The 14,982-nt window shown below is 37.8% G+C and overlaps 1 protein-coding gene across 4 annotated transcripts in view; it reads left to right on the forward strand.

Moving 5' to 3' along the window:
- znf618 (zinc finger protein 618) overlaps window positions 1-14,982 on the forward strand; it is a 50,262-nt gene that overhangs the window by 3,504 nt on the left and 31,776 nt on the right. For 3 of the 4 annotated variants that reach the window (XM_085279735.1, XM_085279732.1, XM_085279736.1), the window contains exons 2-4: window positions 6,838-7,156; window positions 11,388-11,465; window positions 12,351-12,395. In XM_085279735.1, coding sequence (XP_085135861.1) covers window positions 6,865-7,156; window positions 11,388-11,465; window positions 12,351-12,395 — 415 coding nt within the window. In that variant the 5' untranslated portion in view covers window positions 6,838-6,864. The remainder of the gene's footprint in view (window positions 1-6,837; window positions 7,157-11,387; window positions 11,466-12,350; window positions 12,396-14,982) is intronic. The other variant, XM_085279733.1, reaches the window with a different exon arrangement.

A 14,982-nucleotide genomic window follows, 5' to 3' on the forward strand; every position in this document is an offset into this window, starting at 1 on the left:
TTTCTTTAGTGTATGCTGATGGAATTTTACTAGACGACACAGTTTCTTTTTCCAGAGCATCCTGTGTGTGTATGTGTAAGGGGGGGGGGGAGTTATCCATTTCTCTGCATTATTGCTTTTTCAAAACATTGGTCATACACCATCTTGGAAGACATTTATTACAGAGGACAGAAAACTCTGCTTTTGATTAAAGAATCGAGGGAAGCAAAGCCTTTAGTGTGAAACAGGTTTTTGGTCAACCCTTGCTCTTGGTCACTGAGTCTACTCTGGATAATGCAAACATGGCAGTCAAAGCAGTGATTGAAGTGACCCCCCCCCCCCCCCCCCCTCCATTCCCCATTTTAGCTGATTCCTATTTTTAATCCCTGCAGAGTGGAAACATTTTCATAGGCCTTAAACAAATTTGTATTTTATATTTGGAATCTCTCTTCCAGTCTGCTTAACATGCAGAGCAGAATGATTTTTGCCAAAAAAAAAAGGCAAGGTATATTTCAAAGAAAATCTCCCCAGTTTTGAAGCACAAGATTTGTTTGCTTTAACCAAGCACAGTGATTGATTTGCTACATTGCTGTGCAGAGGCAGATACTGTACTGCCCAAATATAGGCCAATTATTTTAAGTACCTCATCTAAGTAGTGAATTCTGAACAGAGGTATGTCCTAGAGATGTTTTCCTTCTGTGCCTAACCTTGTTTTTTGTAGCCTAGATGAATGTAGTATGGTTAATCTCTATTCATTGACATTTTAAAAAGAAATCTGAGGCAAATCATAATGCTAAAGCTGAATCACAAAACAGTACATCAATTTTTACTTAACCTGTCTGTTGGACCAGTGCTTTAGTTTTATTTTATATTTTTTGACATCCAGATGGCATTTTGATCATTTCTGCAACTGATCTATTTGCCTTTCAGTTCAGTTGGTTTAGTTGGTGCTTTGTCTGTGTGAAACATCAACGAGATGTGCATCTGGTTTAGATTTTGTCCTGCCCATGTAGGTTACAGTATATCAGAAGCCTCAGACGATGAAACTCAGAAACATAAGGCCAGATGGCTAATTTTGCATATTGACTTTTAATTAGAAGAAAACATGCCACAACAGGCATTTTATATATTCAGGGTTTGCATTAAAAATGCTGCACATAAATATTACATGCATGACTGAGGGATTGATCTAATAATAGATGTGTACTTGCCATCGATTCATTTAATTGCAGATGACAAAAGTCGGTTACATTTAATTTCACAATCTTTATTTTAGCTGATCACATCTTAATTTCCACCACAGCAAGGTAAACCAATCTCAGTCAAGAGGCAGTCATTATCAGTCAGTATTCAACTCAATAAAGAAAAAAAATACACTTTTGTTATAAAATTAAAAATGATGTCAATCAGCAAGACTTGATTTTTGTTGTTGTTAGCCGTTTATTTACTTTGAACAAACTGTGCCAACAGACTTCCCTTGAAAGTGTGTTTTCCACAAGTCCCTGACAATAAAGCTACAAATGCAGCCCTCTTAGCTGGTTGTAATGGCATTCGTTTTTAGATACAGTCATGTAGGTATCAAGCTTAGGGGTTATGGGGTTCCTAAAAGCCGCCTAACTCAATCTAAAAAGTAATTAGTTAGGGATGTATCCAGTTAGTTTACTAGATGATAAATATGGCTCCCCTCTCGAGTAAGCAACAGAAATAGTAGCTGGTTGAACTAATAACAATTGAGATTTTATTAAATGCCAGTTAACTATTAGCTCTATGATTTTATGTGGCCACCCACTGTTAGAAAGGCCTGCAGCTGTAAATACATAACCAATGTTTGGATAGTATGTGAACTTGTACATTAACTTGTGCTTAATTTTGACTATTTTGGGAGTTTTTTCTCTCTCTCTCTTTGGATAGACGAATCAACAATTCCATTCATATAATGAATTTAGTAGTTTTCAAACCTCTTCATCTGTTGCCTATTTGATTGTGTTGTAAAATGAATTTTAATAAGTTAAAATGATTTATTTAATAGAAGCTAAACTGAAATATTTCTGAGAAGAAATCATAGCGTTATGTCAGTAGCCTGTCTGGCAGCATTTAGTTTTCTTCACTGCGTCTCTCCATTTTCACACAGTCGGAGGAGAGAAGTTTGTGTGAATCTGGCCTTTGATAGGGTTACTTGAAAGAGACCTATTCTGAATTCATCCAAGAGTTTGAATTTCTTTCCCAACATTTATTTTTGTGCTCACCAGAATCATTTAGTTTTTAGGTTTTCTGTCCGTCTCATTCTTGTGGACACACAATCTTGAGGATCAGTTTCTTCAAACTGGGCAGAAACAGTCACTTGAACTAAAGGATGACTTGATTAAATTTTGGTAGCTGGAGGTCAAGGTTACTTTCGTGTCACATCCATTCCATTCTTGTGAATAGACAGTAGAAATAATGTCTAAAAGGAATTTCATTTCATCTGGTCCAAATGCCTACTTGGACTCAAGGAATGACTGATTTACAATTTAATGGCCAAAAAAGATCAGTATCACTGATCTTAGAACAGAAGTGAAGAATTCATACATTAGTGCCGACAAAATTTCACATTAATGCCTAATGCGATAAAAATAATGAGATAAATCTTTATATCTAAAAGGTCAGTTGTCAAGTCTGGACATGGTTGGAAAACACACTTTGACTTGTTGTCAGAGGGATACAACCACCAGGCAGTAATTGTATCTTCCTCTCGTGCTTCTTTTAAATGCCATTTGGCAAACTGGGCTGTCATAGACCATTTTATTTCTGGGTGGCTTTACCTCACCGTATAGCTGTGATTGATGTGCTGCTGACATGGTCGTCCTTCCTGAAGGTTATCCCATCTCTGCAGATGATGTTTGAAGCTGTGTAAAAATGACCTTTTCTAGCTATCACTTTGACTGGTCTTCAGCTTCAGGAGGAGTCCTTGTGATTCTCCACATCTTCCATTTCAGATGCTACTGTAACTCTACTGTACTGTTTTCTGGACTTTGTGGATTTGAAGGCTTGGTTTTTGTCCTGATAGTGTAAAATGTGGGACCTTCATGTTAAAAGGGTATTTTTCCTCTCCACTGTGGCCAAGCACATGGTGAAAGGCAGTTGATGTTAAATACATATGTTGTGACTTGGAAGAATATAAACTGAACAGAAAATAAATTCTGTCACCACCATTTGTGTAGGTTTTAACTTTATCCAGCCAATGAAGTTTTTCAAAGAAAGGCTAAACATTTTTCTCTTATTACTTAAAATAAAGAACTTATTTCCCTTTAAAGACAAATTCATTAAATAATTGCCAGAAAATTATATTTCTTTGAAAATGGAGTGTTTGTTGAACCTTCTGGCATATATTTGTTACATTAATTAAATATTAATTTGCATATATGAGTGTCATATTTGCATTTTGTTTTTCCAATTTATTGCATAAAGATGCGTTGTGCAATTTATTTTGATTTTTCCGGGGGAAAGACACTGTACTGATGATGTAGGAAGTTCTAAAGCTCATGTATCAAATGTGATGCCAACAGTACAGCAGGGAAGATACAAGACAGCTAAATACCCAGTGCCCTGTCATTAGCATCCCTGCAATCTGCCCACCGACAAAACATCATGTCAGGGAAATAAACTTATAGTTAACGAAAATATAGATGTCATTGTCATGCTTCTGTGGCTTAAGAAGCTACTATTGTGCCCTCAATGTAAGTAATTGTCCTGACTTTCCACTGGTCCCTGACATCCACTTGCTAAAAATATTTTAGTTACTGCCCATTTCAAATTTCCATGCAATGTAAAGAGCGATTGCTTTGATTTGGTCATACCATAGCATGTCCTTTTTTTTTTTTTTCTGACCTCTTCCTCTGTGCTTTTCTAGTATGCTATGGATCATTATCCTCTTGTTAGGTTCACTTCTGTTTCATTATGCTGTACAGTCGCTGTACAGAACCAGCTGTTTTTTGTCTGTCCCAAACATGTTTCGTGTTATTGTAAAACTGTGTTTGATTCGTCTGTCTGTACATTACTTCTAAACAAATCATCCTTCCTAATAATCCGTAGGTTTCCCACCTAAGCTGCTCTGATTTCTGTGCTTTCGATGCATAGATTTTACCCAGACCTCTGAAGGTGTTCTGTAGAACAGCAGATCTTATTTCCTCTATTTGTTAGTTGGGTTTTCCATAAATTAGCATACCTCACATTTCACTTTGAGAGTCAGTCCCTTTGAGATCTGGGAACTTTGGGTCAAAGTCAAAAACCACCACTCTTTGTCATCCTAGAATAGTTCCTGGACGTGTTTTGCTGTGTGAGAATGATCATAGTCATGATAAGCGAGGCCTGAGCAATTAGGCTGTTCTGAATTCAGACGGTATGTGTCAAAGTAACATTGACATGACACTACCTCTTCTGGTTTACCTTCTTCCTGTAGTTCCTCAGATTAATGTCACTCAAACACCAAAATGTCTAAATGGTGAAAATGTAATCCGTCTGATTCGGCCACCTTCTTTCAATGCTCTGGGGATCAGTTCTGGGAATCACATGGGGACCAGTTCTTGGAATCGCATGCCTCTTATAGGTGCTTTTTGTGGTTCACATGATGTCTCCCGACTGCTCTTTAGCTATGCAGTCCTATATGCAACACCTTCTGAAACCTTTGAGTCAGAACAATATTTTTAGCAGCTTCTGCTGTTGTATCTCATATTTTGAATGAAACTACAGTGGTCAGCCACTTTAGAAATTCACACACAGCTTGGCTCTTCTGAATGTTCTGAGTTTCTTATGCTTGTAGAATTAATATAGACATTAATATATGTGCTGGTGGACTGAATACATTTTACTGGCCAGTCTTGGAAAAATTTGAGTTGTTTGAAGTTTCTCACAGAGGCATTAGTAAATTAAATCCTTTGGCAGATTTGAATGCACCCACGAATTTGCTTTGTATAAATGCCTTAGAAAGTTCTGTAGCTCTTGACATCACACCACACGGTTCACTAACAAAGAGGACCACCAGACTTTGGAAGGTCCCATTGTGACTTCCTCTACACATTGACTTTCATGTGGCTCTTGGTTTTTGTTGTTTATTGCCACAGTCCCTTTAGCAGTTGGGAGTGTTGACAAATAAATTCCTTTCATATAGTGTGTCCACAGCTGTTTTTTGAAAGCTTAAATTTTTTGATGGGATGACACGACACACTTAAGTAGCAAAGATAACACCAGATCCCATAAGGTCAGCCTTTCGGCTTCCTATAGAGGTTCTAATAATTTGCTGTGAGTCACCAGCTCTAATGACCTGGCTTGTTAGATCACGTCCTTGTTTTATATGCAGTCTGTGTACAGTATAGGCAACAACTTGCAAAGACAGAAATTGTTCTTTTCAATGCTGCTAGTCTGTACCGATAGGCATATATCATTTTTTTAAAACTCTTGCTTATTGTGAATTAATGTATTTTTGGTGTAGACTTTTGAATTTTAACATACAGAATAAATTAATGAAGTGGTAAATTAACCAGTATTTAGTCTACAAATGCTCTATATATGGCTTACACTTGGCTAATGTGCGTTTTGCTGCTGATTTTGTCCACGGCATTACATGGCTTTACTTTCTGTGTCAGTGGGTGCTCCTGTCGTCGTGGGGGCGTTCCTATTGCTGTCTATTGTAGGTAACATATTAACTGTACTGTAGATCAGAGCCCTATAGAGCCCCACTTTACAAGAAACTGAACTATTCCCAACTGAGTGACAGCAATCTTCCCAGTTTAATAGTAAGACTTGGAAAAATCTGAAAGAAATGTGTAAAATGGGTTTACTACGATTCCTGAAAGTTGCAGAACCTCACCGCTGACAAAAATGAAAACTAACCATAATATAATAAAATTCTTTGTTGTTGACCTGTATTATCGGCCCCTAACAAGCCTTTAAATAGTTAAACCAAAAAGCTATATTTACAAATACAGCTTGTTTTATAAAAGGATTGTAGGATATTGATAGAACAAGTAAGCTCAAGGGTAATCTTATAGTTTGATAATGGGACTGATTATTTACTCATTTATTAATTAAATGATGGTTAATGGTTTACTATCTGAACTGCAAACCTCAGATGTTTTCTTGCCAGTTCATAGGTCTGTTTGCTGAAGCTTGTCAGTAGTGTGTCATTTCCAAAGAAAGGTGTATTTCATCTATGAAAAGGCTTGTTGTTGCTGCATCGGTGTGCTATTATTAGAAGACCAATTTTCCCTCTTTCCATAATATCACTCATCCTGGCATAACTCTGTTTTGCTTGGTTGCATTTGGAGCACATTCTCTTGACAAGGCCTTTTATGGCGATGTGCTGAAGTGGCAAGTTGTGCAATTTAGATATTTTTGAAATTAGAGCATTTCAGTGCCACAAGGCTGCAGAATTTATGCCTTCAAAGGTCACTTATGATCAGTTAAGCCACTTTGTGTTAAAATGGACTGTGTTTTCCATTCTTAAAATTTCACTGCCACTGAAATATTATCTGTAATGTCTCCTATACCCTGGAGTTAATGCAGCTCTTGACTGTTTTTAGAAGATGAGTGGTTTTCATAGTTCGGGTCTTTTTTTGAGTTGTGTATTTGCCAAATGTGATTTATTTTGGGCAGATTTTTCTTCTACGCTTAATCAAATAAAATCTGACATCCAGTCAGCTTTTGTTTTATATTGAGTATGTTGCCATGGTTTCTTGAAAACAACACATTTAAGCTGAACCTGGCTGAGCTGGTGCCACGCTTTGATACTATATATTGGGCTTAAGGTCATACCACAATAAGGCGTGTATATTCCTTTGGGGCAGTAAATTCTTTGTCTCTCTGTTTCTGTTCCTCATACAGGAAAACAGGCTCAGAGGAGGTGGAGTCATGAGTGCACAAGAGTCACCCAATCCTGGAAAGGAGCAGGCAGAGGGTGGGAGCGCAGCCACAGATGCCCCAGCGAAGAAGACTACTAGTTCACCACCTGTCACCGTAAAGAAGGAGCCTGGGACGTCAGAGACGAGCAACGGGAAAGTCAGTGATCCCAATCCTGCTGAGATCTGTGTTGTCATTGGAGGAAATGGGGGAGCAAGTGGCGGTGGATCCCGTCGAGCTCAGTCCGAGGGTATGTTTGCCCTTGGTACTCCTCCTCCAACGAAGAGCACAGACTCGTGCATAGGTGTGTGAATGTACATATGGACATGTCTGTGCATTTGGTGACAGCAGTCATATCTGGTGTCTCATGACCCTGACGTTACTTCGTGGCTGTTGAAAACAGCAAAAAATGACATTCTTAAAAAAAAAAAAAAATCAACATCTGTCTGACATTTTATAAACCCTTTACTGGTTAGTCAAGGTTATTCACGAATGGCCCCTAAGAAAACATTGACTGGTGTTGTAGATGTTCATATAAGTAAGTCAAATTTCTTTGACCTCCATATATTGAGGTGGTAAAGGTAGCAAGTGCCATAACTGCTCTGATAACACCACTTTAAATGCATACCTATTGTACAAGGGAAGTACAACAGCTATACATGTACAAGGGAAATTCTACAAGACAACAAAAAGAGGTAGTCTGAGTTTTGTTTAGGTTTGCCCTTCATTCTTTTGTAAACATTTGTAAACTGGAAATAATCACATGATGATGGTTGTGATTATTACAACAACTGGCAACTTCTTTAGAAGAATATTAAGGATTTCAAAATAAGACGTTAGAATTCAGTGACACAACAAACTAGAGATGTATAAATTCACTTTTGAGTTAAAGTTTTTTTTTTCTCTTCATCCTGATGTTTTTGTGTATTCTTGCTAACAGACAAATGGCACTGAAAATAAATCTCCACCTTTAGCCGAGGGATAAAATGCATGGTTGGTTGGCATGTACAGATGTTGTGACTGTCAAACATTTAATTGAAACATAATCACACTTTCAGGGTGCACCTGAGCATGATGGAGAATTTTTGATAAAGCAAATAAATGGGTAGAAATTAAAGATGGCTAGCCCTAATATCAGTCTTTGCTGAAATTTGTATTCCTATATAGGCAGCAGAAAGAGGTAAAAGACCACACTAAATGTTATGTATGATAAATCTAAATTCAGAGAATGTTAAAATTAGTTTGGAGTTTTAGGGTAATATTTAAGAAGGAAAAAAGGAGGCAAAAGAAAATATTAGGTGGTGGAGAAGACTACCATACGTTAGACCTCAGTCACACAGGCCATCCTATCAGGAACTCCCTGGCAACTTGTGGTTGCTAGGGAAAATGTATATTTGTACTTTTTGAAATGTATTTGTTACAGTTTGTTACAGTTATAAGGCACAATTTGTACTTGAGAGGTGGACATTCTGTTTCTGGTTTGCGTCATGCTTTTCACAGTTTCATAACAAGTCCACGAGTAGTTGGCATGTTTATGCAAGTAAGTCATTGCTTTCCACGGCCACTCCCATGCAACCCCAATAATCTGCTAGCGACCAATTGTTAGGTTTTCAGTGCAGCACCATGTACTACTCTGTGGCCAATTTTATCTAGAGACTGCCCGCAAAACTCTAGCAACCACTTGCCAGGTGTTTTAAGACTTCCCAACCACCTACCAGTTTCTAGACCAGTGGAACTAGAGGCTTATGTAGTTGATTTCACATCAAAAGACAGCAACCACTTGCTGATTGGTCTACCAGTGGTGGGCAGAGGGGTCCCGAACTAGTCACTGTGTTTGTGTAACTACAGGGTCACGTAGAATTACAAGAAAAAGATTTCCACATTGATTACTTATAAAATTTGATCCGATCTTTATTTAAATCAGTTATTAGACAAGACAATCTGACTAAACACGTAACACACACAGTTGTATTTTCATATGTGTTTATTAAACACATTGGTGATCATTCACAAGCTGGAAATGAATGAATTTAGTAACTCATACAGGGAGTGCAGAATTATTAGGCAAGTAGTATTTTTGAGGAATAATGTTATTATTGAACAACAACCATGTTCTCAATGAACCCAAAAAACTCATTAATATCAAAGCTGAATGTTTCTGGAAGTAGTTTTTAGTTTGTTTTTACTTTTAGCTATTTTAGGGGGATATCTGTGTGTGCAGGTGACTATTACTGTGCATAATTATTAGGCAACTTAACAAAAAACAAATATATACCCATTTCAATTATTTATTTTTACCAGTGAAACCAATATAACATCTCCACATTCACAAATATACATTTCTGACATTCAAAAACAAAACAAAAACAAATCAGCGACCAATATAGCCACCTTTCTTTGCAAGGACACTCAAAAGCCTGCCATCCATGGATTCTGTCAGTGTTTTGATCTGTTCACCATCAACATTGCGTGCAGCAGCAACCACAGCCTCCCAGACACTGTTCAGAGAGGTGTACTGTTTTCCCTCCTTGTAAATCTCACATTTGATGATGGACCACAGGTTCTCAATGGGGTTCAGATCAGGTGAACAAGGAGGCCATGTCATTAGTTTCTCTTCTTTTATACCCTTTCTTGCCAGCCACGCTGTGGAGTACTTGGACGCGTGTGATGGAGCATTGTCCTGCATGAAAATCATGTTTTTCTTGAAGGATGCAGACTTCTTCCTGTACCACTGCTTGAAGAAGGTGTCTTCCAGAAACTGGCAGTAGGACTGGGAGTTGAGCTTGACTCCATCCTCAACCCGAAAAGGCCCCACAAGCTCATCTTTGATGATACCAGCCCAAACCAGTACTCCACCTCCACCTTGCTGGCGTCTGAGTCGGACTGGAGCTCTCTGCCCTTTACCAATCCAGCCAGGGGCCCATCCATCTGGCCCATCAAGACTCACTCTCATTTCATCAGTCCATAAAACCTTAGAAAAACCAGTCTTGAGATATTTCTTGGCCCAGTCTTGACGTTTCAGCTTGTGTGTCTTGTTCAGTGGTGGTCGTCTTTCAGCCTTTCTTACCTTGGCCATGTCTCTGAGTATTGCACACCTTGTGCTTTTGGGCACTCCAGTGATGTTGCAGCTCTGAAATATGGCCAAACTGGTGGCAAGTGGCATCTTGGCAGCTGCACGCTTGACTTTTCTCAGTTCATGGGCAGTTATTTGGCGCCTTGGTTTTTCCACACGCTTCTTGCGACCCTGTTGACTATTTTGAATGAAACGCTTGATTGTTCGATGATCACGCTTCAGAAGCTTTGCAATTTTGAGACTGCTGCATCCCTCTGCAAGATATCTCACTGTTTTTGACTTTTCTGAGCCTGTCAAGTCCTTCTTTTGACCCATTTTGCCAAAGAAAAGGAAGTTGCCTAATAATTATGCACACCTGATATAGGGTGTTGATGTCATTAGACCACACCCCTTCTCATTACAGAGATGCACATCACCTAATATGCTTAATTGGTAGTAGGCTTTCGAGCCTATACAGCTTGGAGTAAGACAACATGCATGAAGAGGATGATGTGGACAAAATACTCATTTGCCTAATAATTCTGCACTCCCTGTATAACCCCCTTTAGTTGCTGGTGCTTATCAGAGTTGCAGAGTTCAGAGGGTTTTTGGACAGTCTGCCTTGCAAAATGGTTTCACTACATTGGTATTTCTGAAGTGCCCTAATTGAACTGTCCTCTACAGGTCATCCCATAAATCAAGGTCAGGACTTTGGACTAGCCAAGTCAATTTTGTCCTTTTTGGCTATTCACTCCTAGATTTACCTGTTCGTTGTCTTGTTTTGTTGCTCAGCCTTTTCAAACAGGGGATTATGAACTACTTTTCTCTTTCTTGAATCTTAAATTTATTGTTCCCCTAATGACTTCAGGGCTTCCAGACCTAGAGGTTTTGGAGCAGCCACAAACCTTGAAACACACAAATGAAACTTCTGGCTCATCTGTTTACAGCACATGTCTCAAAAGTGTTGTGGACTTTCTGAGTCCTTTTGGTAGGTTGAGATGTGACACAGTGTTTCCCTTTGAGGTTGTCCTTCCACTAGTAATATTCACAAGTCCAGTGACATGTGAACAAAGATTTTAGTAACGTGTAGCTATATCTCTAGGTGTCTTCCTCATTTTTCTTTTCTTTTTCTTTTTTTTTTTTTTTAAACCTCTTTCTACTCCACTCCCTCCATTTGTAGAAAACCCAATTGTAAGTAGCTTCTACAGAGGTTATTGGTACAGGAAAGGGGGATTAATTTTGTCCTACTTGGACTGTAGGTCATTTTCAATGTGTTTTAATACAGACATGAAAACTACAATTGTTAATGTGTTATTAGTTATTCTATAAATATTACTTGGATGAGGGCCAGACTGTATTTCAATTCAGAAATCCTGGGAAATCCCATGTGGTTCTGACCTTTTTTTCTTGTAAGCCTATATATGTGACCCTGATAGGAATCATGTTATTTTTTTCTGACACTCTGTTCTGAATTTTCCTGCAGGTTCATATGTATGTGGGGTATGTGGGAAAAAGTACAAGTATTACAACTGCTTTCAGACACATGTCAGGGCGCACAGAGGTAAGAAGCTGCTATTTATTAAAAAATGTATTTGGTCCTTTATGTAAAAACAAATAACTGATTGCTGCACTTTTGCTTTTAAGAATATAGTCTGAAAAGTATTCAAAGAGGCGTGCATGCCCTGCTTTGACTGGGAATTGTTTTAAATCTGATTGTGCAAGTCAGTTATTTTTAGAGCCTGACCAGCGTATTGGCGGGGCTAATATGGTGATATATTATATTGCCCAATAAATGAAAATGAAGTCAGTAAAGAAAAGATGGAAGAAATGTCCCTCAGCTATGATATGACTGTTGATGTTGCATAGTTTGTCCACCAGAAGGTACTCTTCAACTTCCTTGTTGGGAAAACGTGTTTGTTCTTGTTTCTGATGTTCCAGTCAGCTCATCTAAGCCGCGAGATACTAAATTACAATTATTTTTTTTAAACTCCATTTTTGTGTTATTAAGGACTCAACTAACTGCAAATAACAAATTTAAGGGTCTAAAATTTGTCTAAAAAATTCTCCAATATATTAAGTTTTTTGGTTTTGGTGTCGATTTCAAAAAATTCTGTATTTTACGCTGTTGGCACACAAATCAGCACAACAACCAGGCTAATCTGAGCAGAGTTGGGCAGAGGGTGTGCAAGTAATTCACAACTTGTTCTGACAATAAAACAAGATTATTTTTAAACTCTGATATATGCAGCTTTTCAATCACCAAATATTGGCGTCAGTCTTGAGATTTCCATGTCTTTGAGGCTGTAGATATATAAATTGGAGCCCAGGTTGGAAGCACAGAGCACACATTTGCAGCATTTTTTTCATAGAGCTGCAATTTTATTTTTTTTATTTATTTATTTTATTTTATTTATTTATTTTAATTGATGTGTTTGTCTGTTTGTAGAATCAGAGGCCATGGTTGGCGATGGTCTACCCCAAACACCCAACAGTGAGTATACTTCTGCACCACCTGCTTGCCACGCTTTTTTTTTTTTTTCTCGATAGGGCTGCCTAAGATGTTTTTGACCCTCATTTTCTGACACCACCACTTCCATTTAGCAGAGAAACATGAAAATGTAAAACTGAGGACTAGCCTGAAGGCAGTATGGTTTTACTCTTCGAGTGGTGGTATATAACAGCCACCGGGACCTGCGTTTACTAGGCGTTCCAACATCACAGAAAAAGTTTGATTAGGGCTAAAAATACTCATACCTCAGAGTAATACTTGAGTTATTTATAAATCTTCCTACACACACTCGGCATTCATTACATGAACGTGCACATCACTTTAGAGGTAAGGTATAAATATGGCAGAGAGGAAAAAAGAGAACAGTCTTTATGCACATAGATCATAAGTTTTTTTTTTTAAAGCTGTATGAAGAGTATGAACACAGTGGAACTACAAGGTCTGTGACACTGTTAATAAGTAGGCCAGTGAGGCTGCTAGGCAAAGGAGTTGCTATTAGATTAAATTCTTAAGAGGATGAAACATGCTGTAAAGCATTTTGGTTGATGCCGCAGATTTAGACTTTTATACTTGATAATGACTGGCATATCAATTTAAAAGTGTATTTTTAAATATAGATTTCTTTCTATGAGCAGTGTTGGTGGCCCCAAAAGAAATTGGCAGGAGCCGATGGTAAAAATAAATGATGTTTAATGATACATACAGAGTGGTTCCCTTAGAATAGGAAAATAGATTAACATATTATGTGAATATGACTTAAAGTCTATTTAACAACAAATTCACAGCAGTTTGTGGAAAACAAAACCAGGCCAGCTTAGAAGTCTGGATTTCCTGTAAGTGTACTTTGCAAAAATGCCCTGTATTGAACAAATGTTTGCACAAGAGTATTTTAATAAGCAAAAGACAACACAGGCTGTAGGACTGTGGAGGAGTTGTTGATGTTTAAGAGTATTTCAGGAAAATTGCTAGAACAAACTTTGCATAGTTCTGATTAAATGGTGTTCAGCCAAAAGCCACCCTGTGCTTAAAAAACAACAACATGCAGAGTTTGGTGGTGGGGGGGGGTGTTGCCTCAGATACTGAAGAGACCCTAAAATAACTTACAAGGTCTAGTTTTAATAAGATGGTTTTAAATACTCTAATTCCCAAAAATGCAGGCTTGTGCTATGAATCATAAAAATAAAATCCAATTTCCAAAAATTTGTAAATAAATTAAAAAAAAAAGATTGATGATGATTTGGAAATATTAAAATATTATCTTTATTTCCAAAATTGGGGACCGATAAGTGATAAAAAAAAAATCATACAGACAGGAAAACGGAAATATTTTAGAAATCAGTGTAAAAAATTGTGTTAAGCTAAAAATTATGTTTTTATGTATTAGACAAACAATAAATTAAAACAACTAAACAGTCCATGTTCACATAATGAAAAAAACTTTATTATGCTTAATATAAAATATAATGCCTCCTTTGGCCTTGTTGAATTCTTGCATTGCATCTTGGTATTGTTTTTATGTTCATTCTCTTTTTTTATTTTATTTTATTGACTTCCAAATAGTTTCTAGCTTTTCCCAGATATTTGCTTTGGATGAAATGCTTATGAAATCTCTTAGAATTTACTAAATTCCAAATCTGTTCTATAGATTTTAGTCTGGTCGTCGAGAACTTCAAATTCCCTTTAATTGGTCAGATAGTCTTTGCACAGTTTTGACCTATGCTGGAGTTTTTTTTTGTTAATGAAATGAACCTATGACAAATAACTTTTAGTCCAGATGGGATTCCATGATGCATCAAGATTTTGTGTAGACCTTGTAATTCATGGCTGCTGACTTGCAGTAATTTGCCAGAAATATCAAGATGGAGCCACATATTATAATGGAATCTCACTGCGGGTGCTATGCATCTAGCATGATAAAGTTCTCAGACTCTGTGCAGACATTAACAGTCTGTAGAGAGTCAAATTTGGACTCGCCGGTCCAGAATACCTTCTGTCCTCCAGTCATTTAGAGTCCGGTGTTTGTGCTCTCTGGCAGATGTTTCTGAGTATTTGCATATTTCACATAATGGTTTCTTAGAAGGTATTCTTCCCTTTAAGACAGGGGTGTCAAATGTACGGCCTGCGAGCCACATCCAGCCCACGATACAATTATATCTGGCCCGCAAGATCATTATATATGTCAATTAATGGCCTGTCGATATGTGTGAGCTGAGTCTTCAGGCAGGGAGGGGTGGGACTTTATTTTAATGGGCACACCATGCAGCCAATCATGTGCAAACACAGATTGAGATCATACCATTATGTGAAAGAAGAATGAGAGGCAGATGTTCCGAAGACAGCAAGTAAACTGGTACAGGCCAGGTACACAGAGAGATGGGGGAGCTGGATTTAAATGCAAGCATGTTGGAGAAAAGGAGACGAAATGAGCAAAAATGTAAACTGAGCACCATCTGGCCTCATTTCAGTGACACACATTGATACCTGAATGTGTGCTTGAAGCCATTTATAATCATTAACTTGTTTGATTCACTGCTTACCACAAACAAGCACAAGCATAGTTTTTGGACTT

This window comes from Mchenga conophoros, linkage group LG7 (genome assembly GCF_057382185.1).
Source record: "Mchenga conophoros isolate Kocher_MC1m ecotype Shallow Benthic linkage group LG7, M_conophoros_male_GT1.1, whole genome shotgun sequence".
Taxonomy (NCBI): Eukaryota; Metazoa; Chordata; class Actinopteri; order Cichliformes; family Cichlidae; genus Mchenga; species Mchenga conophoros.